At 47.8% G+C, this 26,835-nt stretch overlaps 1 protein-coding gene across 2 annotated transcripts; it reads right to left on the bottom strand.

Moving 5' to 3' along the window:
• Positions 1-4,563: 4,563 nt before the first annotated feature.
• On the bottom strand, positions 4,564-13,526 carry CD300LG (CD300 molecule like family member g; the record flags this gene model as incomplete). 2 transcript variants are annotated; one of them, XM_079903715.1, is made up of 7 exons in its annotated part: positions 13,445-13,526; positions 12,163-12,489; positions 11,478-11,562; positions 10,675-10,787; positions 8,116-8,168; positions 5,168-5,269; positions 4,564-4,677 (listed from the first exon to the last, which is right to left on the bottom strand). In XM_079903715.1, exons 1-7 carry the CDS (start codon positions 13,488-13,490, stop codon positions 4,564-4,566), a joined length of 840 nt encoding a protein of 279 aa, XP_079759841.1. In that variant the 5' UTR covers positions 13,491-13,526. The 2 variants fall into 2 exon arrangements, with proteins under 2 accessions (XP_079759841.1, XP_079759842.1); XM_079903716.1 differs by lacking the exon at positions 5,168-5,269.
• Positions 13,527-26,835: the final 13,309 nt, after the last annotated feature.

Below are 26,835 nucleotides of genomic sequence, written 5' to 3'. Positions count from 1 at the left end.
AGGCATTTTCAAGTTTAAGAAGTACTAAACTAGAAGATAGAGCTGAAGAAATTATATAGATTGAAGAACAGAGATAAGGAGAAGGGAAATATGAAAGAGAGGGTAAGAGATATGGCAGTTATAAAGATAAGGTCTAAAAAAATGTTATCCTGGTCAATGGAGACATTAAAAAGAATGGAGTATAGATAAATATTTGAAGAGAATTTTCCAGAAATGATGAAAGGCATGAATCCACAGATGTAAGGATTTACACCAAACAAGAAAAATTTACTCATGGTCAGGAGTAAAACTGCAGAACACCAGTACAAGTAGAAAGCAGTCTGAGAAAAACTATCACATCACTCAGTCTGTCAGCAGACTTCTCAACAACAACACTTATAGCTAAAAGACAAAATAATAGTATTTCCAAAATGCTGAGAGAGAATGGCTGTAAACCTAGAATTGTATACCCAGCAAAACTCTTTCAAGAATTTTTTTTTCTTTCAAGAATTTTTATGAAGTAGAGCTTTTCAGATAAAAACTGACAGACTTTACCACTAACATGACTTTTTAAAAAGAAAATCTGAAATGTAAGGATCTAAGTAAACATTGTCTGTGTAAAATAGCAATTAACAATAATGTTTAGTTTGTACCTTCCTACAAAGAAAATTCTAGGCCCAGATGCCTTCACTGACGAAGTCTACCAAACATATGAAAAAGAAATATTACCAATTCTACACAAACTCTTCCAGAAAATTGAAGAGGAGGGATCACTTCTCAGCTTACCCTGGTACCAAAACCAGGCAGAGAACTTAACAAGAAAAGAAAACTACATACCAGTACTGACCAAGTCAAATTAATCCCTGGTTGGCTTAATGTTAGAAAATCAAAGAATAGAGTCATATTTGCAGACTAAAAAAGAAAAAACATATAATCATCTCAATAGTTGTTGAAAAATCATTGATAAAATCAACATCAATTTCTGATTTTAAAAAGCTCAGTAAACTAGGACTAGAAGGGAAATTTCTCAACCTGGTAAAGGGTCTCTATGAAACACACACACACACACACACACACACACACACACACACACACATATATTCTTTTTCAGTTTCTTTTCCATTCTAGGTTATTTCAAGATACTGAATATAGTTCCTTGTGCTCTATGGTAGGTCCTTGTTTAACTCTTTTCTATGTAGTAGTGCATATCTGTTAATCCCAAACTCCTAATTTATCCCTTCCCCACTCTTCCCCTTTTGTAACCAAAAGATTGTAGAAAATCTCTCTTCAATAGGCCTCAGTAGATTAGGATCATAACATCCAATTCTTTGTCTAGGGGTCGATTAGGGAAGGACTATCTTAAAACATTCATTTTCCCATCGACACTCTCTTTGGTGTTAAAATATTTCTTTAAAAGAAACTAATGGGAGGATAGAGGGTAGTTTATTATAGCTAATATCCCAATTTGGCAAAACAGAACTTTAGCAATGCTGATGTTCCCCTAGTTTTTACCTCTCAGCAAGTCCCCAGGCTGGAAACCCATGCTCTTGGGATGGGCGAGCGGCGGCTTATTGCAATTCTTTTGTTCAAGGGCCTCTCATAGGTACACGAGATCACAGAGCTGAAGGTGTGGGTGTACAAATACAAAACCAAGGTGTATCAAGATGGGGGACTGCAGAGTGGCAGCTGGCGAGGGAGTAGACTTCTTCCCCTGCCCAGGAGGGTGGCGCTGGGCCAGCACTGTGGCAGCACTGGGAGCTAGGACAAGTGTGCCAGGGTCTATGAAGGAGGCTTGAGTATCTAATAAATCCACGGAAACTTGGAATCCAGTGGATGCCAATCCTAGGCTGCCTTGGAGAGAGCTCTGCTTCACAAAAGACATAGATCTCTTTAGCAGGCACGTGGTCTGAAATCAGGCAAGGGGTGGGACTGGGATGACCCAGCTGAGCATTCCTGGTCCCCCAAAAGCTCTGGCTGCTGTAGGTGACAGGCTGAGAGGACAGGAAGTTTCTTTCCCTTCTGAGAAGCCCCTGTTCTCACCAGCCTCCAGCTGAGGGATTTCTCATGGGCGAAGCCTGCTTTGGAGCTGAGACCACCTGAAACTTGCTAATTCCTACTTCCCCCAACATCTGGGCACACACTGTGCCCAGATCCTGGGCAGAGTCCCTAGAGCTCAGACTCGGGTCTCCCTTTCCACTCAGAGAAGGTAAAAAGTGCTCACTACTTCACCCCCCGGGGAACTGGCTGCCACCTTCTGGTGAGTTTCCCTTGCATCTTCAGACTGGCTCCACCTTGCCCAGCCCCCTAGGCCCTCATTCCATAGGCCTTACGGGTGGTTTCTCCTCCCACACCCACTGGGATGGGTGCAGAGGCTGGTGAGGACTTTGAGAAATGCTGACTGCTAGGACCTGGTGGGGGTGAAACTGGTACTGCCATTTCTCAAAGCTGTTTAGCAATGGGTATCAGTAACTTCAGAACCGTTCACACCCTCTGACACTTCCACATATGCACATCCTTCTGAAAGAAATCTCCAGATGCGGGCAAAGCTGTGTGCCTAGATTCACCATGCTGTTATTTATAACAGAAATAGAAACAAATTAAATATCTAGTGAGAGAGAACTGAAATAAACTGAAGCATACCAATCTGAAATGTTATGCTGCTGGTCAACATTTAATTTATAAAAGGTTTGTAAAAACATTATGCAAAAACATGCTTATGATATAATAATTAAGTGGGAAAAGCAGGATGTAAAGTTATAGGTACAAAATAATTTGTAGAAGCACATCAGCAAGTGATGTGGAGGAAAAAGACTGGAAAGAAATACAACAAATTGCAGTGATTTCGTCTTCGGGTAGCGGTGAGATGATGGGTGATGTGTTTTCTTCCTTTTATCCCCCCATCTTTCTAGGTTTCGTATATTGAGCAGCCCCCGGTTCATTTTTCAAAAACCCAGTCGTTCTTTTATTCTACCTTCCCTCTGCCCACTCCAGGGGACCAAACTCCAGGTCACCGTCAGGTTCCCCTTAGGGTCCTGCCCTGTCCCCTCCCTCCTCCCTTTTAGATACCTACCTCCACCTGCACCCTGTGTTTTCCTACCCCCTCCCCAGCTCTCAGAACCCACAGGTAGTCAACCCTTTCTTTTTCTTTTTTTTGTTTTTTTTTGCGGTACACGGGCCTCTCACTGCTGTGGCCTCTCCCGTTGCGGAGCACAGGCTCCGGACGTGCAGGCTCAGCGGCCATGGCTCATGGGCCCAGCCGCTCCGCGGCATGTGGGATCTTCCCTGACCGGGACACGAACCCGTGTCGCCTGCATCGGCAGGCGGACTCCCAACCACTGTGCCACCAGGGAAGCCCTCAACCCTTTCTTGACAAGGAAGGAGCCGTGCTTTTTTCCATCCTCCTTCCAAAGCCTGGAATGCATGGCTAGGTAGGGAGATCAGAAAGACAACCGCTCCCCGCCAGTCCTGGGCTCACCCCTTCCAATGTGCACTTGACCTGGGACTGGACTCGGGCAGGTCCAGGAAAGCCCCCAGCTGGGTCATGGTGTCATGGGCAGAGCAGGCCCTATAGGGGGCAGGGGGGAGACTCCACACACCAAATGTAGACTCTCTAAACTGGAGGGGCCTGAGAGCTCAACCAGCCCACTGGTGCTCAAACTCAAGAGTTAGAATCACCAGTGCACTTTTTAGAAATGCAGAGTCCCAGGCCCAGCCTCAGAGATGGTTTTCGTAGTTCTTTTTTTTTTTTTTAAATTATTTTTGGCTTCGTTGCTGTGCGCGGGCTTTCTCTAGTTGCGGTGAGTGGGGCCTACTCTTCGGTGCGGTGCATGGGCTTCTCATTGCGGTGGCTTCTCTTGTTGTGGAGCACGGGCTCTACGTGCATGGGCTTCAGTAGTTGTGGCGTACGGGCTTAGTTGCTCCACGGCATGCGGGATCTTCCCGGACCAGGGATCTAACCTGTGTCCCCTGTGTTGGCAGGCAGATTCTTAACCACTGCACCACCAGGGAAGTTCCGTTTTAGTAGTTCTTGATGGGGCCCAGGAATTATCTTTTTAACCAGCTTCCTGAAGGACTGGGATGCAGGAGGTTCCCAGCCCGGCTTTGAGAAATCAGAATCCCGTCTAACCCAGCAGTCTCCCTCCTCCTCACCAGCTTATGTAGGAGAACTTGACCTTGCGTCTGAGGATGGAAGGAAGGAAAGAGAAGGTGGGGTCTGGAGGGGGAGTTAGGAGCGGCCCGTGGCTCAGCACCCAGGCCCAGAGGAGCTCCTGTAGCAGATACAAACTCGGACCAGACCCCCTGAGCCCTGCCTGGCCCCTTGAGGGTCCAGCGGCTGCACGCTTTGCCCAGGAATGTGACCATCTTGGGGAGGTCCCCGTCTCCAGCTGGAACCGTGAAGCCACCACTCCAGGCTCCAGCGCTGACGAAGCGTTCCGGGTCAGCTGGGGCATGCAGGAGGAAAGCTTGGGGAGGGTGGAGGAGAGCCCTGGACTCTGGCAGGAGGACTCTGAAGCCGTAGCAGAAAACTTATCCGAGTCAGCGCAAATTCAGCCCTTCCAGAGATTCACGGAGGGCGTTAGGCGGCTAGACTGAGATGAACTTAGAAAAGTCTGGCTCGTCCCCAGACACGGGGAGGGGAGGGCCTGGGGTCATGTCTCCCTCAGGGGTCTGCCACGAGGCTTCGTCTTCCTTTGAAGTCTGTAAAGACAACAGTAGGGGTTGAAAAGCAGAGCCCGGCTTGGGGGGGTCTCCAGGTAGCTGCTGGGTCCAGCCCAGCCTTTTCTGCACATTCTGGGCCTGTCCGTCTGGGGGTCACAGGACTAACCACTCCTTTTTCCCAGAACCCCCAGGCTTTGATTCATTCCCCCCCCCGGCACACACCAGGCCCCACTCCCTGGGAGATCAACCTCATGGCCTCGGGCCCAGTTGTGGCTGCAGACGTGGGGATCCTGCCAGCTCAGAACTCTTTAAGCTGTCCCTCTCACCACGCTATTCAAGAATTTTCTGGATCACAAGAAATGAGGATGTGAGGTCAGGAGCCCTGGCTTCCTGGGTGACATGGTCTAAGCTCTGGCTGTGATGCGGAAGGTAGGTGGACGCTGAGGGCAGAGACCTCCCCCACTTCCTTGCATTGTCTGAGTGGAGCCAGGCTAGGTCGCTCCAGACCCCCAGAGCCCTCTGTCCACACCTGGCTCAGGCACCGGATCTCCACGTTGGGGCTGGCAGGAGGCCCAGTGGGCCCTGCAAGGTCGATCACAGCATACTCTGGGACCCCGCTGTTCCCCAGTGGCTGAAACACAGACTCAGTCAGAACGGCCTGTTCTTGGCAGCAGGGATAGTCCGCAAGCCAGAGCAGGAGGAGGGAAAGGCAGGGGGTGGATTTTGCAGTCAGAGTCCTTGCGGTCCATTCACTATGTCTCAGTGTGACCTCAGGTGAGCCACCCAACTTCTCTGAGGCCCAGCTTCCCAAGCTATAAAATGGGGATAGAAAGTTTTCCCTTAGGGTTATAATAAATATTTCTGATAATGTTGTTATCACTCAACAACTGGGAACTCCTGGAATGATTAATTTGTTTCCATGATGATTATTTCTATCCTTGAAGCAGGAAGAACATGCAGGCTGCAGGTTCTTTGTAATAGGCCCAGAGAGAGCAAAGTTGGACACCTCAAAGATTCACCAAATAACAAACAGCACAGGAAGAATTCTTTAGGGATCATGGGTCTGAGCAATTCCTCCCTGATCAGATGAGAAAACCGAGGCCCAGGGAAGAGAGGTGGGTAGTCCAGAGCGAGTGCGGAAGCCCGTCTCCTGACCTGGGCTCAGCTGCCCCCGTGGTCCTCAGGTCAGAATGCCGGGCCCCTCTGTCACCTGTTCCCTTGCCCAGCAGCTGAGCAGAGCGGAGGCTGGAGCTGGCCAAGGCCCCCAGCCATGTCTCCTAACAGCACAGCTGCCCTGAGGTGGCCCGGCCAGCAAACCCCTGGCCTGATAGGCACCGAAGCCAAGGAAAGAAGCTCCCATTTTCTGGATAACTACGAGGGGTCTCATCTCACTCATTCCTCACCACAGTCCCGTGAGATGGGGAAGCCGAGGCTCAGAGAGGTGATGTAACTTGCCGGATGTCACACAGCTGGTGAGTGGTGGAGCTGGGCCTTGTCTCCGTAATTCTTTGGTCTCAGACTCTTTCCTACACCATGCTGCCTTCCTGGTAGGGCGTCCTGCACACTTCTCTTTGTGGCAGTGTCCCTTGTCTACTAACTGGGCCCCTGCTTCTATCAATACCCTAGGTGTGGGACATGGGGGCAGAGGTAGATGTTTGAGCCACCTCTGGTGACACCTTCAGTTTTACGGGGACAAGGTAAGAGTCAGAACAGAATCCCTCAGGTGAGATGTGACTAGGGGGATGAGGGCCTGAAGGAATAGGGGAGGGGGAGGGAGAATTCACAAATGCTGTCACTCACGGCCCTCGTGCGTCCCAGCCCTGCCTGTGGGGAGGACATGGCAGAGCTGGGGTTGGGCCAGAGAACTCCTGACATCAGGTCCATTTCCCATGAATCCCATACTGACAGCTTTCTGATTTGGTCGAAACCCAGCCACTGCTGACCGCTGACCACCAACAGCTGCAGAAGCGTCCCCTTCTCAAGGGTGACAGAATTTGAGGAAAGAACCTCAGGGGACAGAGAGCAAACCGCACATGTAGGCTGTGGCCAGGACCACTACCCTCTGTCCAGGGGGGCGTCTGCATCTCTCAACGGTCCCTCTGCCCACGCAGTGGACCCTGGGCTGTTCCAGTGAGCGTGGAGGCATCTTCTGGGTTGTTGACTATATGAGATCTATACGAGAGCCTCTACTTCTAGGCACTAGAAAAAACGGCAGCAAGGCATGGCGGTTCTCCCTCCGAGCCCAGCCCCTCTTCTGGAGTTGGGGGCGGGGCTAGCCTCAGGACACCGAGCCAGGAGGAGGGCCCTGGCAGTGGCCTTGGCAGCCCCTCCATCTGTTTCCATGACCTTTCCCTCACTCCTGTCCACCCCTTTGGTCCTGCTGAGCTTCCTGAGGTAACAACAGCTGCTTCCTAAGTGAAGGAAGGCCCAGTACCCCATCCCACCGCAGCCCCTCCCTAGGGGGATCGGGCCTGAGTGTTTTGTCCCTGCTGGCACCAGGAAAGAAGGCAATGGCAGCCCCCCTTTCCTGCTCCAGTGTCTAAGGGAATCAGAGTGGAGGCCTCTCAGTAAACAGCTGAGGAAGGAGAGGCTGGGGGCGGGGGTGTTGGCGAGGCAGATGAAGCTTCGGTTTCCTAAGCAGTGACTCTCTCCGTAGGAGTGCTGGTGTGGGAAGAGGGTCTCTCTCTGCAGGGGTCAGGGAGGGGCCCAGCAGCAGGTAGACTCAGGGCAGCGTCCTCTCTCCAGGGTGATGGGCACAGGGACCCCCATTCTTTCTGTCCCCCGGTCTCCAGAGCACCACCCGCAGCCCGAGTGTCAAGGTAGCTACACCACCTTGGTCTCAGAGCCAACGACAGCTCAGAGAAGGGTGTTCCGGAAAGAGGAGAGATGGGAGTCGAGAGCTCTGGGACCCGCTCTGTATCTGGGCCACCGCCTGCTGTGTGACCTCGGGCAAGACTCTTTCTCTTTCTGGGCCTCAGTTCTCCCTTCTGCAAAAGCAGACTAGAGTCTATTGGTGCTATCAGAATCCCCCAGGGCAGCGTTTCAATTTCAGGTTCCTGGCCCCCACCCCAAGGGGTTCTGGCTGGGACCGATGTCGAGGAGAGTGTATTTCTAATAGCCGCCCACACACCCCCCAAGGTGTTTCGTAAGGGATTTTGCACCAAATTTAGAGAAAGGCTGGACGAGCTGATATCAAAGCCCCCCCTGTGGAACCAGCTCCAATGTTCTCTGATTCTAAAAGGGGGGATGGGAAGAGGGCCTTGGGCCTGGAGCAGAGCCCCACTGGCACCCGGTGGGAAGTCTGGGTGAGGAGGGCAGCCCGAAGGGCTCATCTCGGGGCTCACACAGATTCCCTGGATGTGGGACGCAAGTCCTGCCTTGAGGTCAGCCGTGGAGGACCAGGCAGGGAGCCGGAGAGGCAGGGCCTGGGAGCCGGACGCAGAGGGATCTGAGCGTGGGCTTTGCCTCCTTCCTTACCAAGTGGGAGAGATGGACCTTCTCCTTCCTCTGTGTCTCCGTGGCCAGTTGAGCTGAAAGAGACCAGAAGTGTTAAGGGAACCATTGACTGAAACCGTCCACCCTGGCCAGGCCTGTTAGTAACCACTCGCACAAGGTATCTTAAACAGGAGGTCCTGGTAAGGAATGCGGAACTAACAAGCTACCACCAACTGGAAGACTTCGGGAAAGGTCAAAAGGAGAGAGGAGACTCCAGTCCGTATGTCCTACCAACCTCCCAGAATCCTTCTTGCTGGAATCCATCTTGAGTGAGTGATGCGTGGGCCACCAGAAAGGACCCTGAGTCAGAATGATTGGCCAGAGACAACCCGGAAACTAACCCCATTCCCATAAAACCCGAGACTGCGAGCCACGTGGCAGAGCAGTTCTCCTGGGTTCCCTTACCCTCCTGCCCTCTGCCCGGGCGCCCCTTCCCAATAAAGTCTCTTGCTGTGTCAGCAAGTGTGTCTCCTCAGACAATTCATTTCTGAGTGTTAGACAAGAGCCCACTCTCGGGCCCTGGATGGGGTCCCCCTTCCTGCAACAGAAGGAGCACCTTGAAGCCAGGAGTAGCTGGGAGTAGTCTGCAGCTGCTCCCACATACGTGGACTGGGTTCCTTGCACCTGGGGCTTCCCAGAGGGAGCTGGCAAGCAGATTGGGCCGAGAATCCCAGCACCTCGGCAATGACCTGGACTTTTGAGATTGGTACATGGAAATCCCCTCGCATGGGCCAGAAACTGGCTAGGGAAGTGATCCTGTATGCCAAGGTCATTGCTTCTTAAATCTCAGTGTGTGTACAGGACCTTGGGAAATTTTACTCAAATGCAGATTCTAATTCAGTAGGCTGAGGTTGGGGCCTGAGAGTCTGAGTTGCTAACAGGCTACCCGGGGATGTTGCTGCTGCCAGCTGGGGACCACAATTGGAGAGGCAAAGTGCGAAGAGGCTCTGAGGTTGTGATGGGAACGTTCTCACCCTGTGTGTTCCTCCCGACTCCTCTGAGGGGGCCTAGGGATGTGGGCAAAGCTGACATTTCTTCCTGGGGGCCACACAGAGGGGAGTCACGTAGCAAGCCCAGCATTCCCCACCATGGCCACCAGTGCTGGGACAACACTGCCAATTTGCAAAGTTGGCTTCCTGGTTCTACCACTTTCCAGCTATGCAAACCCAGGGCAAGTTGCTTAACCACTCTGTGCCTCAGTTTCTTGCCCTGTAAATTGGGGGTATTTGTAGGTGTTGAATAAGTAGTTCCTAACTCGACAGTATTGAGGAGATTAAAGGAGATAAAAAGAACATAAGCCACACCACTGTGCCGGGCACAAGGCAGCTCCCATTACCGTTATTTCGGTTAAACCCTCTTAATCTGTGCCATCCACCACAGGAGCTACACACGGCCATTGAGCACCAGAAAGGTGACTACTCTGAATTACGCTGGGGTTGAAAGACTCAACTGGAAAAAATGAACGTAGAATGTGTGTCATTAGTATCTTTTTTTAAAAAAATAAATTTATTCATTTATTTATTTACTTTTGGCTGCGTTGGATCATCGTTGCTGCGCGCGGGCTTTCTCTAGTTGTGGTGAGCGGGGGCTACTCTTGGTTGTGGTGCGCGGGCTTCTCATTGCGGAGGCTTCTCTTGTTGCGGAGCACGGGCTCTAGGCACGTGGGCTTCAGTAGTTGTGGCACGTGGGCTCAGTAGTTGTGGCTTGCGGGCTCTAGAGCGCAGGCTCAGTAGTTGTGGCACACGGGCTTAGTTGCTCCGCGGCATGTGGGATCTTCCTGGACCAGGGCTCGAACCCGTGTCCCCTGCATTGGCAGGCGGATTCTTAACCACTGCACCACCAGGGAAGTCCTCATTAGTATCTTTATATTGATTCCATGTTGAAATGATAATGTTTTGGATATATCATGTTAAATAAAGTGTATCATTAGAATTAACTTCACTAGTTTCTTCTTTTTCTCGTGTGACTATCAGAGAATTTTAAATCACACGTGTGGCTTCTATTCTATTTCTGTTGGGCATATATCTGAGGAAGCTGAGGCTCAGGGAAGTTAGATGACTTACCCAAGGTCTCACAGCTAAAAAGTGGCAGAGCTGGAATTTGAAGCCAAGTCTTGAAAGGAGCTGAGCACCTCTAGAGACCCAGTGGCAGGGGCGGGGCCATACACACATCCTGCTCAAGTTCAAGTGCTCAGGCCTGCACTTCCCCCTGTAATCAGTCCTCGTACAAGAAGCAGGACCTACAGAGACTGGACATGGATTCACTGGGATCAACAGGGAGAGAAGTGGCTCATGAGCTTGGTCGGACAGACCAGAGCAAGATGAGAGCCCCCCAGCTTCTTGCTCCCCCGTTTGAATTGCTTGTGCCTGGTGTGGACGGCCCTGCGGGTCCCTCAGAAAAGAGGAGCAGGGCTCCCGATGCCCACGTCTCGGACGCATACGCCGAGGCCCACGAGGTCTCTCTGGGGCGGTGGTGGGGACTGCGGGTCTCAGCGAGGCCCCTGGCTGACAGCCTCTCACCCCTCCCGTCTACACTGCTCACCTTTCTTCCTCCATTGGAGCATGTAGCTGCCGAGGGCGGCCAGGCCTGTGGCCAGCAGAAGGGCCAGCAGCACCAGGACTGGGGCCAACATGCGGGTCATCGGGACGGAGACCCTGTGGACGAGATGGAAGGAGACTGGTGGCTGTCATCAGATGTCGGCAGCACACTGGGCATTCTTATTCTGAGTCCCAGTCATATCCCTCATCCCTCCCAAGGGGGTCAGAGGGTACCAGGGACCACAGCATCTTGTTGGTCCCAATGGAAGGGACCTCAGCCCCCATCGCCAGCCCCAGGAGGTACTTTCAGCTGGCTCTGAACCTGTGAGTAGTTACCTGGCCACCAGCAATGGAGGGCAGTTATATATAAAGACCCAAGAGCCAGTCCTTCCGGCTGGGATCCCAGTTGGGTAAGAAAACATCACATTGTTTGGTCTACAGTTTCCTGCTTAGCACAGGGCCCAGTGCAAAGTGCACAAACAAGAACTACTGAACTGGGGTGGCTGTCCCTGAAGCCGGGCGGGGAGCGAGGTGGGGACTGGGGCCATGGCGGACCCTTCACCTTGGGCGGGCCTGCCTGTCCAAGGCAAAAGGGCTGCTGGCCCCCGTAATGTAGGTCGTTCACTGCTCCAGGGCCCTGCTGGGTAGGGGGTGGGATGGGGGCTGAATCTGCCCTCTCTGCGTGTCTGTGGCCACGTCAAGAAGCTGTGTTCCCCCAGAGGAAGGAGTATTGTATTCCTATTCGCTCAGGGGCACCTTATGGTTCAGGGATGACCTGAAAAGGTGGCCTTGGTTGGAGCTGCTCACCTGGTCTTGGAGCTGCTTCTGATGGGGACAAAACTGGTGTCCTCTGTGGAGGTAGAGTCTAGCCGTGTGGCTTGGCGGGAGATCCCTGCAGGAGGAGAGGTTGCTGGGTGAGGAGAGGTCCCTGCATTTGGAAGGGTTGCTGCATACGGAGAGGTCCCTGCATACGGAGAGGTCCCTGCGTACGGAGAGGTTGCTGGGTGAGAAGAGGTCCTTGCAAATGGAGAGGTTGCCGGGTGAGGAGAGGTCCCTGCATACGGAGAGGTTGCTGCAGGCTCGGATGGGGAGGTCCCTGTGAATGGAGAGACCTCCGCCCCTGTCTTCCCCAGCTTGGCTGTGGTGACTGTCAGGTGGAGACCAGCAGAAGCTACAAGTCCAAAAGCAATGCCTCAGCATCTTCCCTGATCCTTGATTCCCAGCATTCCCAGACCTCTGACCCTTGACCCCTGAACCCTAATCTCCCCAGGAACAATTTCTCAGAACTTCCCCAGCTACGCCTCAAACAGAGGCCTTGAGGAAGCCATTTTGAGCAAGCAGGTCATATCTCAGGAACACCCCAAACCTGTGCGTGGCTCTCAGCTCCCCCCGTTTGAGCTGCAGCCTGTCCTTTATTGTGGGGAGGTGCCGTGCTCCAGCCCCCACCTCCATGACCCTGAACCCCTCCCAGGGAAGGAGGGACATCTGTTACCTGGAAAGACGAGCAAAGAAACCGAGAAAGTCTTATGGAAGCCCATTCTTTTGGCCCCACACCAGTACTGCCCCACGTCCTTCAGGGTGAGGTTCCTCAGGGTGACCTCAAACCTGAGCTTCTGGGGGTTGTCGTGGACGGACACCCTGCCTTCCTGGCCATATTCTCCAGAGTAGACAGTCCCAGAGCAGCGGGAGATCAAGAACCCGCTCTCCCTGCACCAGTATTTCTTGTACTTCTTCAGCTCTTCCCCGTAGGTGCACTGCAGGGACACGGTGTCACCTTCAAAGCCGCTGACCTCCTTCGGGCCCTCCAGGGCTTCATAACCTGAAACCACAGCAGGGATGAAGGTTGGAATTCCCTGATTCAAGTACCAGGATCAAGACCAGAAGGCTTTCCTCAGTCACTCCCTTCTTGGGGCAGCCCTGGTAGGAGCTGGTACTCCACTCTGCCACCGAGGGGTCTTGGGACAGGACTGTTACTGTTTCCCTATACCTGGCATATTGAAGGCTGGTGATGGGGAAGATCTAGATTCATACAGCCCAGAGTTTGAATCCCAGCACTGCTACTTAGTAGCTGTGTGACCCTGGGGAAGTTGCTTGACCCCTCTGAGTTTTCTCACCTATAGATGATGACAATGTCCTATTTCATTGAATTAAGATGCTATCATATGTAAGAGCCACCATAATTTTATAAAACATTAAGAAAAAAACACTGTCATTTGAACAACTGACATCAGTTATAAGATGCATCCTAATTTTTTATGTTAAAAGGTTAAAAAACGAAAGAAAGAAAAAAAAGAAAAGCAGGCTTGTGAATTGATGAAACAGGATAATTTATCTCTCGGGGCTGTTGTGAGTGGTACAGCAGAGGTTCAAGAAATATTTGTTGAGTTTAATGTGGCAACATTAAATAAGGGGTGTCTTGTCTGTCCCCAGGCTGGCACAGAGTCAGGAAATGAAGATAAAAGAGGTAAAGGTACTCTCACAGCCACTTGGACATGAAGGGTCTGGAGCCCACAGGTCTGGGGGAAGACCTGGCTCTGGGTTCCAGAAACAGCAAATGCCCGCACCCTCTGAGGGCTGAGGACGAATGGGGAGGGGTGAAGCCTGGAAGGATCAGGCGGCTGGGCTGGGTCACCCCCACAAGGAAATGTAGGTTCAGTAGGTCCCTCTCTTGCAGACCCAACGGGCAATAAGAATAAGCAATAAGGACGTTGGGGATAAGCCCCACATCCCTCCATCCCCGCCCCGCATCTCACCATCCCCGCCCCCCATCTCACCTGGGAGCACGAGGCAGCAGCCCCACAGCAGGACGAGGGGCCGCATGGTGAGCGCTGGCCAAGCTGGAGTGTACGCCGGGAGCTGGGGGTTCCTCTCCGGGCCACGCGGGACTTTAACTTCCTCCAGAGGCATAATCGAGAGAAGGAAGGGAGGGGAGGGGCCGTGTGGCTCCCCCAGCCGGGGGAGGCGCCTCTGCTGATCCCTTCATTACTTACCCTTGGTTCACAGCGACCCGCACCCGAAAACCCACCGAGCGCTTCTCCCAAACCCATGCCCTTTCAGGGGGTCTTAACCATGCCCCCGGCCGCGCACCCCAGAGGGCCTGTGTGTAGAATTCAAGGAGTCCGTGAATCTGGGTGGGGAAATAGTACATCTTGACTTTTCACTAAACTTTACGTAATACTTATTTTTCCTTGTATGATGAGTAGTGTTCGCAGTGCCGTGACTGTCACCAATTAAAAATCACAGACACTAGGGGCTTCCCGGGTGGCGCAGTGGTTGAGAGTCCGCCTGCCGATGCAGGGGACACGGGTTCGTGCCCCGGTCCGGGAAGATCCCGCATGCCGCGGAGCGGCTGGGCCCGTGAGCCATGGCCGCTGAGCCTGCGCGTCCGGAGCCTGTGCTCCGCAACGGGAGACGCCACAACAGTGAGAGGCCCGCGTACCGCAAAAAAAAAAAAAAAATCACAGACACTAGGAGTTCAAATTGTCACCGATAGCTTGAAATACTGTGTACGCACCTCACTACTTGGAAAATCATTAGTTATTAGATCTGCCACTGGAGTTGTTATTTAAAGTGCTAATTAAAAAAAAAGCACATTTGGGCTTCCCTGGTGGCGCGGTGGTTGAGAGTCCGCCTGCCGATGCAGGGACACAGGTTCGTGTCCCGGTCCGGGAGCGGCTGGGCCCGTGAGCTGTGGCCGCTGGTTCTGCGCGTCCGGGGCCTGTGCTCCGCGGCGGGAGGGGCCGCAACAGTGAGGGGCCCGCGTACCGCAAAAAAAAAAAAAAAAAAAAAAAAAGCACATTTATTACAGTATTACACAATTATATTTTGATAACCACTTCATTTATTATTGGTTTTCTTTCAAGCATGTGTATAGTATTTTATATGTTTAAAAAGACCGTTATTCTGAGGCGTGGCGCATAAGCTTCACCAGACTGCCAAGTGGTTTATGGTACAGAAGTTAGGGGGTCCACAGGCAGCCAGCCGCCACTGCTTCTCCTCCCCATCGCCTCCCGGAGGGCGCAGTACCGCCCTGGGCCACAGGGCGGCGGTGCAGGCGGAGGGTGAGGGAAGCTGTCCGGCTGGGCTGAGCCGGGTACCTGGAGCCACCAGCAGGCCGAGCACAAAGGCTGGGGAGCCGCGCTGAGGTGTCTTGCCTTTTAAAAAGTTAATTAGCGGCTTCCCCCCGCGGAACTGAATCCTTCCTGAAAGGAATAGAACAAACACGCACACTAGAGGGAGCCCTGACATACCGTTTTTCCAAAATAGTTCTGTTTGTTTTTTCTGATTGCAAAGGTCACACCGGTTGCAAGCAAAATTTTACACGGTGCAGATATGTTAAAAAAAAAAAGGTAACGTTTCCTGTTATTCTCCTCCTCTCTTAGAAAACCACTGTTAATATTTTGGCATATACTTCCATATGTACAGGTGGAATTTTTACCCACTTGCTGGGCTAATATTTGAAGCATTAACTCAGTGGTTCTGGGAGGGGAGATTGTCTGTGTACGCGTGTGCGTGTGCGCGTGTGTGTGTGTGAGTGATGTGGGAGATATGTTTGAATTTCACAATGTTGGCGGCTTGGGGGGCGCTGCTGGCATTCAATTGGCAGGGACAGGGGTTCACATGGGTGAAAACTCTGTTATCTCAGACTACAAAAGGTAATCACATTTTTTTTTTAAATTAATTTAGGCTGCATTTGGTCTTCGTTGCTGCGCGCGGGCTTTCTCTAGTTGTGGCGAGCAGGGGCTACTCTTCGTTGTGGCCCACGGGCTTCTCCTTGCAGTGGCTTCTCTTGTTGCGGAGCACAGACTCCAGGCACGCGGGCTTCAGTAGTTGTGGCACATGGGCTCAGTAGTTGTGGCTCTTTGGCTCTAGAGCGCAGGCTCAGTAGTTGTGGCGCATGGGCTTAGTTGCTCCACGGCACGTGGGATCTTCCCGGACGAGGGCTCGAACCTGTGTTCCCTGCATTGGCAGGCGGATTCTTAACCACTGCACCACCAGGAAAGTCCCGGTAATCACAGTTTTAAAAACACAGATTAAAATAATGTTTATTCTAGTGTTTAATAGTATATCTCTGCTCTTTTATTTTTTTGGTTCTTATACAGAATAATTTCTGATCTTCTTGCTTTCTTAAATCCTAACTTATTTGTTATAAGCAGGGGCAAGCATCTGACACTTTATTGTGTTTTCTAGTGTCATGAGGCCTCAGCAGCGACACTTTGAGTATGTGTTATTTGGTTACAAATCGTTTTCCTTCGATTTTTTTCCCCCTCTATTACAGCTCAGGCATTATATTGTGATTTTTAAAAACTGAGTATGTGAGAAGGCATATTATTGATGATTGCCATTTCGGGAGAGTAAAGGAAGCGTTACTCCAATTTTTATTTTTATGAAGAGGGTGTGGGGTGTACTGTGCAACACCCCTGATGCCTTCATGTGTATTGTGAGGTCCTTTTCCTCCACCCCCGCCAGCCCCACACCTAGCCAGGAGTGAGGTTTGAAGACTCCGTAAGAAATAGATCCTCCAGGGACTTCCCTGGTGGTGCAGTGGTTGGGAGTGCGCCTGCCGATGCAGGGGACACGGGTTCGTGCCCCGGTCCGGGAAGATCCCACATGCCGCGGAGCGGCTGGGCCCGTGAGCCATGGCCGCTGAGCCTGCGCGTCCGGAGCCTGTGCTCCGCAACGGGAGACGCCACAACAGTGAGAGGCCCGTGTACCGCAAAAAAAAAAAAAAAAAAAAAAAAGTCTCTCTAGATGTTGTCAAATATTTCCCTGGGAGGCAAAATTACTCTGGGTTGAGAACCACTGCCTTAGATGATGCATGAAACTTTGGGGAAAAAAACAGTGTAAGTTGTGTTTACATAGGTACAGTAACCAGGTTTTGGATGTAGGAGAGTGAGCTTTCTACTCCCGAACCTCAGAGTTAGGCACACTATGCATTCACAGGCAGTGCAGAACACACAGTCTCTGCAGGCAAGCCAGCTCCCAGGAGGAAGGGAAGTAAAAAGGGCTGGGCGACACATGCCTTGTCCTCCTTCCAATTCATCTAGCAAATAAGTAAAGGTGTGGGGAGAGAGCAAGAGTGTTACACCCAGCAAAGAAGGGTGAGCCAAAAGCTGGAAAGAACCTGGATCCTTGAGTCACCACTTGGAAGAGAGCTGACTCTCTTCCATGCCAGCGGCAGACTTGCTTTTATGAGCAAGAGAGGCTTTTATGTGTTTAGCCACTGAGATTTTTTAAAAAGATTTATTTATTTATTTATAATTTTGGCTGCTTCGGGTCTTAGTTGTGGCACATGGGCCCTTCATTGCGGAGCGCGAGCTTCTCTCTAGTTGTGGTGTGCAGGTTTTCTCTTCTCTAGTTGTGGCACGCAGGCTCCAGGGCATGCGAGCTCGGTAGTTGTGACGTGTGGGCTTAGTTGCCCCGCAGCATGTGGGATCTTAGTTCCCTGACCAGGGATCAAACCTGCGTCCCCTGCATTGTAAAGCGGATTCTTTACCACTGGACCAACTGGGAAGTCCCTAGCCACTGAGATTTTGCAGTTGGTTTGTTTTTGGGGCATAGCCTGAGCCAACACGAAGTTTTTTGTTTTCTCACATACATTTCATCCTCTATTCCGCTTACAGCTCCCCCATCCCCAGCCAGTGGCAAACTCAATTGTTCACCTTCCTCCACTATACAAGTCTAAAAACTGCTTTCGAGATTTTTATGTTGACTGTTTAAAGGATTTTTTTTTTTAATTTCTAGGAATGCCAGTGAAACAATGGGGGAGGGCAGCAATGTAAGACGAAGTAAATAGGGCCATCCTCCCTCAGAAACTGGATGAAATAGACATATATTTTAAAATATTCTCAAAAACATTTAAGGCTAACTGCAATGTGGTGTCTTGGATTGGATCCCAGAACAGAAAAAGGATATTAGGAAAACTAGCGAAATACTAAGAAAGTCTGGATTTTAGTTAATAGTAATATACCAATGTTAATTTCTTAGACGTGACCAATGTACATGGTTATGTAAGATGTTAACATTAGGGGAAACAGACAGAGTGAAGGGTATTCAGAGACTTTCTGTACTAATTTTGAAACTTTTCTGTAAATCTAAAATTATTCCCTAACATAAAGTTTATTTTTAAAAAAAGCAGTGAAGAGCTAACAAGAGTGGGAAGGATTACCCGGCTGAGGTCTGCAAGTAAAACCCCAGAAAGATGAACCGAGTAGGCAAGGTCCCTTTGTCCTTGGGAGCATTTACTGATTCAGAGGAAGCAACTAACGGGATGAGCTAGGAGTGCGGGGCCCTCCAAGGGTGAGAAATCTGGTATATATGTAATTTTTTATCACCTTAGGCTAGGACCCCAAAGAGCTGCACTTTGGGAGAAGACTGAATTGCAAAGAAACCAAGCCACATGGACTTCACTCAGCTTCCTGTCTTTTGGGTGTCCCAGGAAACCTCAAACTCTGAACTTGAATTTTAAATGGTCTTGGTCCGACAAGAGCTTAATCTCCAAAATATACAAACAGCTCATACAACTCAACAAAAAAAAAAATAAAGAACCTGATCAAAAAATGGGCAGAAGCCCTTAATAGACATTTCTCCAAAGAAGACCTACAGATGGGCAGTAGGCACGTGAAAAAATGCTCAGCATCCCTAATTATTAGAGAAATGCAAATCAAAACTACAATGAGCCATGGCCACTGAGCCTGCGCGTCCGGAGCCTGTGCTCCGCAACGGGAGAGGCCACAACAGTGAGAGGCCCGCGTACCGCAAAAAAAATTTAAAAAAGATGCCTTGAAGAGCGAAGAGACACACCCACAGAGAGGGAGAAAAGGTCAGCAACGCACATGACAGGCAACATGGATAAATCATAAAAAAAGATAACGTTGAGTGAAAGAAGCCAGGCATATAAAAGACTGATTTCATTTAGATGAAATTTAAAAACAGATCCAACGAAATGGCATTGTATTGTGATATATATACTTAGAGGGTAAAACCAGAAAGCAGAAGTGATTCCTATAAAAGTCAGGGTAGCGGATGTCTTTGTGGGAAGATGTTGTGCTCTCAGGGGTCACATGGGGGCTTCTGGGGCTGGAAGGGTTTATTTCTTCATTGGGGTGGTGGCTACCCAGGTGTTCGTTTTTTATTAATTTGTGAAGTTGTCTTGTTTATGCCCTTTCCTGCGAGCATATTTTATATCACAAATCTAAACTTTCTTTTTGAGATGGAGTAACAGAAACAACAAATAGGAAAAGTTATCAGAAATCTCAAAAAACAAAACAAAATCAAAAACCCAAGGTTACAGTACTTTCCCTAGTTCTCACTGAGATGTAAACAGGCTGAGCCCGCCCTTTCTTCAGACCCTCTGACTCACTCTCTTTGTCTGGGAGTGAGCCCATTTCTCCTCTTGGAATTCTTCTTCTTTCTCTTTGGTGTCTGGGCTGAGTGCCAAACCCAACGATGCAGACCTGTCGCCTGAAGCAGAGATTCTGTCACCTCTAGGAGGATAAAGGACCATTGACATTCTATCTTTACCAGAGCGTGCCTCCTCTACTTTCTCACCCTGCAAAGATGGACCCCCAAGTCATTCATTCCTCTGGCCTCATCTTTCTGTTCCATCTGTGGCTGCCCTGGCTGGAGCACCTTGACCAAGGCTTGGGTGGGTGAGGTGACCCTGCCTGGGCTTCCAGCTATCTTGGCCAACGCCGCCCTGAGTGATCTGCTCTGTCCTGGGGTTCAGCCCTCTCCTCAGCTCTCCAGCTCTAAACTCTCATTCATCCAAACATCTAACACTATGTTAGTTTCAGGTGCACAACACAGGGATTTGGTATTTCCATACATTGCAAAATGATCACCACAATAAGTCTAGTTACCATCTGTCACCATAGAAAGTTACTACAATATCATTGACTATATTCCCCATGCTGTACATTTCATCTCCCTGACTCATTTATTTTTGTACCTGGAAGTTTATACCTATTAATCTCCTTCACCTATTTCATTCACTTCCCCACCCTCTCCCCTCTGGCAATCACCTGTTTGTTCTCTGTATCTATGAGCCTTTTACTGTTTTAGGTTTGTTCTTATGTTTTGTTTGTTAGATTCCACATTCGAGTGAAATAATATAGTATTTGTTTTTGTCTGACTTATTTAACTTAGCATAATACCCTCTAGGTCCATCCATATTGTTGTAAATAGCAAGATTTCATTCTCTTTTATGGCTGAGTAGTATTCCATTGTATATATATATATACCACATCTTCTTGTATCCTTTCATCTATTGATGGACACTTAGATTGCTTCTATATCTTGACTGTTGTAAATAATGTTGCATTGAATATAGGGGTGCATATATCTTTTGGAATTAGTGTTTTTTTTCTTCTTCAGAAAAATACCCAGGAGTAGAGCTGCTGGATTGTACGGTAGTTCTATTTTTACTTTTTTGAGGAACCTCCATACTGTTCTCCATAGCAGCTGCACCAATTCTCATTCTCGCTAACAGTGCATGAAGTTTCCCGTTTCTCCCCATCCTTGCCAGCACTTGTTATTTGTTGTCTTTTTGATAGAAGCCATTCTCACAGATGTGAGGTGATATCTCATTGTAGTTTTCTGTTTGTTTGTTTGTTTTGTTTTGTTTTTTGCAGTACGCGGGCCTCTCACTGCTGTGGCCTCTCCCGTTGTGGAGCACAGGCTCCGGACGCGCAGGCTCAGCCGCCATGGCTCACGGGCCCAGCCGCTCCGCGGCATGTGGGATCTTCCCGGACCGGGACACGAACCCGTGTCCTCTGCATCGGCAGGTGGACTCTCAACCACTGCGCCACCAGGGAAGCCCCCCTTATTGTAGTTTTGATTTTCATTTCCCTGATGATTGGTGATGCTGAACCTGTTTTCCTGCACCTGTCGGTTATCTATATGTCTTCTTTGAAAAAATGTATATATCAGTTCTCTGCCCATTTTTCAATTGGGTTGTTTGTTTTTTTGATGTTGAGTTGTATGAGTTTTTTGGTATATTTTGGATAGTAACCCCTTATCAGATGTATCATTGGCAAATATCATCTCCCATGCAGTAGGCGGCCTTTTGTTTTATTGATAGTTTCTTCTGCTGTGCAAAATCTTTTTAGTTTTTTTTTTTAAGATTAAAAAAAATTTTATTTATTTGGTTGCACCGGGTCTTAGTTGCGGCAGGCAGCCTCCTTAGTTGTGGCAGGCAGGCTCCTTAGTTGTGGCAGGCAGCCTTCTTAGTTGTGGCAGGCGGGCTCCTCAGTTGTGGCATGCGAACTCTTAGTTGCGGCATGCGAACTCTTAGCTGCGGCATGCATGTGGGATCTACTTCCCTGACCAGGGATCGAACCCGGGACCCCTGCATTGGGAGTGCGGAGTCTTATCCACTGTGCCACCAGGGAAGTCCCAAAATCTTTTTAGTTTGATGTAGTCCCACTTGTTTATTTTTGCTTTTGTTTCCCTTGTCTGAGGAGACATACCTCAAAAATATTGCTAAGACCAATGTCAAAGAGTATGCTGCCTTTGTTTTCTCCTGGGAGTTTTATGGATTCAGGTCTAACATTTAAGTCTTTAATCCATTTTGAGTTAATTTTTGTATGTGGTGTGAAAAAGTAGTCCAGTTTGATTCTTTTGCATGTATCTACACTATTTTTTTTAGTAATTTCTCCCCCCCAACTGATTTATAATGTCATCTTTCTTAAAAGTTAAATTAGCATATACATGAGGAATATTTCTGTACTTTCTATTCTGTTCTATTTGTCTAGTTGTTGATGGTTTCTTCTGTACAAAACTTTAAAAAAATTGTTTTCATATCAGAAATATTTTGTATCTGATAGGTCTAATGCCTCCCCACCCCCCAATCTAGTCCCATAACTTTTCTTTTTCAGAATTTTCCTGCTATTCACCAATGCTTATTTTTCATGAAGAACTTCTGTACCATTTAATAAGTTCCCTCTGCAAATCCTCTTTATATTTTAATTGAGATTGCATTGGGTTTGGAGATTATTTTAGAATGAATTGACATATTTACAGTATTCAATTGTCCTTTTCCCTGAGTTATAGTTTGTTGTATATGTCCTTTACTAGTGTTTTAAAGGTCCCCCCTCCCATATCAATAGGTCCTTCACTTTTCCTATTCAGTTTATAACTTGGTATTTAATCTTTTGATTGATATTTTAGTTTGGAATTTTTTTCTTACATTATGCTTTTTTTTACTCTTTTTTTTTTTGGTTTTTTTTTGCGGTACGTGGGCCTCTCACTGTTGTGGCCTCTCCTGTTGCGGAGCACAGGCTCCGGACGCGCAGGCTCAGTGGCCATGGCTCACGGGCCCAGCCGCTCCGCGGCATGTGGGATCTTCCCAGACCAGGGCACGAACCCACATCCCCTGCATCGGCAGGCAGACTCTCAACCACTGCCCCACCAGGGAAGCCCGCTATGTTTTCTTCATTAACTGATTCCCTCATCATTATGAAATATTCATCTTTATGCCTGGCAATAGTCCTAGTCTTGAGGTCTACTTTGCCTTGTATTAATGTAGTCGCTTCAGCTTTCTCAATTAGTATTTCCATGGTAAGTCTTTTTTCACTCATTTTCTTTTAACATGTGTGTCTTTGTGTTTAAAGTGAGTTTCTTCTAGCTAGCACATAGTTAAGTCTTTCTTTTTAAATCTATCCTGACAATCTCTGTCTTTTATTTGGAGGATTTAGACCATTTACTTTTTACAAAAACAACTTTGAGATATCATTTACGTACCATAAATTTCATCCATTTAAAGTGTACAAGACAATAGTTTTTAGGATATTCACAGAGTTGTAAAACCATCATTATAATCTAATTTTAGAACATTTTCATCATCTTAGTAAGAAACCTCACGCCCACTTGCAATCACTCCCAACCTCCATCTCTCCCAGCCTAGGCAACCACTAATGTACTTTCTGCCGCTATAGATTTGCCCATTCTGGATTTTTCACATTAATGAAATCATACAATATGTGGTCTTTTGTGACTGGCTTCTTTCACTTTGCATTATGTTTTGAGGTTTATCCACGTTGTGGCACAGATCAGTATCTCATTTCTTTTTATTGCTAAATAATATTCCATTGTATGGTTATACCCTATTTTATTTATCCCTTTATCAATTGACGGACCTTTGGATTTTTTTACACATTTGGCTGTTATGAGTAATATTGCTTCAATATTCTTGTGTAAGTTTTTGTGTTTTCATTTTCATTTCTCTTGGGTATATATCTAGGAGAGGATATATATGAAAACTCTATGTTTTACCTTTTGTTCACCTTCACTTTTGAAAGACATTTTTGAAAAACCAGCATCTGTGGACATAATAATATGAAATTTTCACTTTTTATTCTATTAATAGATTATTTTATATGGAGTTATAGTAACAGATTTCCAGAGAGTAAACCATTTAATTTCCAAATATTAAACCATTTCTAGAATACACTCTACTTGATCATTTGTATTATTTTTCTGGTATTCTGGTGACACTGTCAGCTAATATAGCTTTTAGAATTTTTTAATAAGTGAGACTGGTTTGTAGGGTTGGAGTGTGTGTGTGTGTGTGCTGCTTTCTTTGACAGGTTTTGGTATCAATGTTATGTTCACTTCATAAAAAGAATTTTGAAGATTTCCTTTTATTTCTGTGTTCTAGAAGAGTTCAAGGTAACTGTTCCTTAAATGTTTGGTAGAATTCTTCTGCAGAACTATCTGGTGCTTCTTGAAGGAGAAATTCTTTGACATCTCTACTCTATTAAAAATCAGCCTGTTAGTATTTCTCTTCTGGAGTAATTTGGTAATTTGTATAATAATAATAAACTGGGTTTCTGGACCAGCCAGGTCAAGGCCTCTGAGTGCAGTGACAGCATCAAGATCACAACCTTCCAAGAATCATACAGTGTGTATTTTTCGTGTCTTCCTTCTTTCATTCAGTATAACGTTTTGACATCTACCCATGTTGTTGCACGGTGGGGATAATCTTTGAATATTAGTTTTTTTTCACTTATGAGTCAATATACCACTGTATGGACGTACCACAATTTATTTATCCATTCACTTGTCGATGGAATCTGGATTGTTTCCCTTTTTTGGCAATTATGAATAATACTCACATGGCAGTCTGACAGTTTCAGATGCTCCCCGTCCTTACGTGTTATTCAGTCTAACACTCTAGTGTATGCACCTGCTTGTGGATTTACTTTGCAATTCCCTAACAAATAATGTTGGATGAGCACTTTCTCATATGCCGCTTATTGGCTATTTATGTATCATCTTTTGTGAAGCGTGTGTTTACATGTTTTGCCTGATTTTTGGTTGGGTTGTTTTTCTTTTTATTATTTCTTTTATTATTGGGTGGCAGGAATTCTTTACTGTGGATACAAATCCTTTGTCATATATATATGTTGTGAGTATTTCCTCTCAGTCTGCTGCTTGCCTGTTTATTTTCTTGACAGTGTTTTTTGATGAACAGAAATTTTAAATTTTGATGAAGTCAGTTTTGTTTTGTTTTTAGAGTCCATGCTTTTTATGTCCTTTCTAGAAATCGTTGGCTTCCAAAAGATTGAGAAGATAGTCTTCTATGTTTTTCTTCTAGAAGCTTTCTCAATTTAATTTATGTTTATGGTCCCTTTTATTTTTTAATTTTTAAAAAGTTTAGTAAAATATTTTAGTCAGCCCACTATGTCCAAAATATTATCATTTCAACATGGAATCGTCATACAAATTGTTAATGAAGTATTTTACATTCTGTTTTCTGTATCAAGTCTTTAAAGCTGGTGTGTGTTTTATAGTTACTCACACCTCAGTACAGAGTAGCTGCGTTTAAATGCTCAACATGCTAGTGGCTGTAGTATTGCACAGTGTGTATTATACTTACATGTCTCCCCACCTCATGGATACTCTTGTGTATGACCTACTTGATCATCAAACCAAATACAGTCTTTTCCCCATACACCTGCTCCTCAAACCTCTCCATCTGGACCCATGGTCCCATTTATTTATTTTTGAGAGATGGAAAAAAATTCTCATATATTTCTTCTTTTTTTAATTTTTTAATTTTATTTAATTTATTTTTTATACAGCAGGTTCTTATTAGTTATCCATTTTATACATATTAGTGTATATATGTCAATCCCAATCTCCCAATTCATCACCCCCCCCCCCGCATTTCTTTGTTCTTAATGACATGAGTGTACTTCATTCATCTTCCACACGGTCAGTATAGTGTTACAATATCAAATTAAGATGAGGACACAGAAGCTCTTGACCAGAAGTTAAAGGTGAAGGGGCAAGTCTGCATATTACCCAGGGTCCCTACAGGAGACACATAGGACCGTTGTCAGGATTAAGGGAATGAGGTGAGTCACCCAGGGGTCTGTGACAGTGGGAAACTCTTGCCTTTTACCTTGGCCAAAAAGGGCCAATGGGAGGGAACTGTGTGGGCGAGCCTGGACAGCTGGAGGTGTGGCAAAGGAGGGGAATAGTCCCTGACCTCTCTCTCCTCCCTCCTGCCAGTTTCCTGCTGTGGCTCCCACTGGCCAAATCCAACTGGAAGTCCAAAGTAAAGGGAGCCCAGGTAACACAATCCATCAGTGTCAGTCTCCAAGGATACAGAGCAAAACAGAGTAGGATAGAGAAAGAACTGGGGGCAGGGTGTGGAGCGAGGTACATGGAAAATACTCAGCATGGTCTGCTGTCCATAATCCTAAGATGTGGCTGACGTCCTCAGCACAGTCTCTGCATTTCTGTATGATTTTCTAAAACCAGAGAACAGCAGCCCAAGAGCTGTGCTTGGGTGGCCAATCGAACACCTGAAAAGAATCTGTTTTTCAATTTTCCAAAGAAATTAAGAAATTTCCATCATCTTCCCCAAGGCTGTGATGTCAGACTCTTTTAGTCTCAGCTCAGCTACTTCAAACACTGTCACGTATTTCTATAAACTCGAACCATGGGAGTTCCGCTTTCACGGTTTTAATATACAATCTAGAGGCAAAGACTGTGTCGATATGTCACAGATGTCCTGGTTCCAGGATGCACCGCCACCCTGCCCGGACGAGGAGCCAGCTGACCTCATCTGGCAAAGCTGGCTTTGGGGGATTTTATTTTAAAACCTGAATATGTATACAGTTTGCATTCTTAGGGAGGTGAGAAATTCTGTGAAACTTCAAGAGCTCTCATTTGCTTTATCTTTTTGCTAAGAGAAGCCAGGCGGTCTGGCTGAGGGGACCGAGCTGATTGGCTTAGCTGAAACATACCTGTTGTTATTAACCACAGAGCAGAATTATTTGAAGTTCAATTTCTACGTTAAACATAATAATTTTGCTCTGTTTGGATTCCTGAGGGCTCTTTGGATTCTGTAATTTATTTCATTGTTCTGATGCTGCGCCTCCCCCCACCCCCTTGTATTCCAGACTCTTCGGCCCCTATGGTCCCTTTTAAACTGAACTTTGTATGTGGTGTAGGGTAGGGATTGACCCCCCTCCCGCCCCCACCCCAGAATATCTACTTTCTCCAGCACGTTGGTTGGTTCCCTCGTCAAAATTCATCTGACCCTATATCAGATGACTCTTGATATCTCTCAAACTCTAAGCACCCCTGGTCAAAATGGGTCTCATTTAGGCTTTCCCTACTCAAAGCGAGGTCCTAAGACAAGAGGCATCACATCACCTGGGAGCTGAAATGCAGAACCTAGCACCACTCCAGCCCTACACAACCCCCAGATGATTCATAATCACATTACATTTTCAGAAGCACTGGTGTAGATAATTTTTGAGGAAGGAGGGGAAATGTGATCACGACGTATTCTGCCACCGACAGCCTCCCCATGCACCGCAGGCTGTGGGGGCCGATGGATCCATTTGTTCTCCTTGAATCACTGGACTTACTCCCATACTTCATCCCTGGGTCCACGCTCCCGCTGCGTGCTGCGTGCTGGGGGCGAGGGGAGGGGACTCACCGGCCCAGTCCTCACCCTCGAATACCCACAACCACCTGCTCACTCATCCGGCAGCTCCTGCCCTCTCCTCCGTACACATCCTTCCCTCTGAGCCTCAGTTTCCTCAATCACAGAGCAGAGATAATAATGGTCTCCATCACAGGAGTTAATGCGATGCGAAGTGATCTGAAGAGTGCCTCGGGCATAAAGACCGCACAATAAAAGTCA

This window comes from Stenella coeruleoalba (assembly GCF_951394435.1).
Source record: "Stenella coeruleoalba genome assembly, chromosome: 19".
Classification (NCBI taxonomy): Eukaryota; Metazoa; Chordata; class Mammalia; order Artiodactyla; family Delphinidae; genus Stenella; species Stenella coeruleoalba.
Note: the sequence above shows the minus strand (reverse complement) of the source record. Positions and strands in the feature narration are given on the sequence as shown.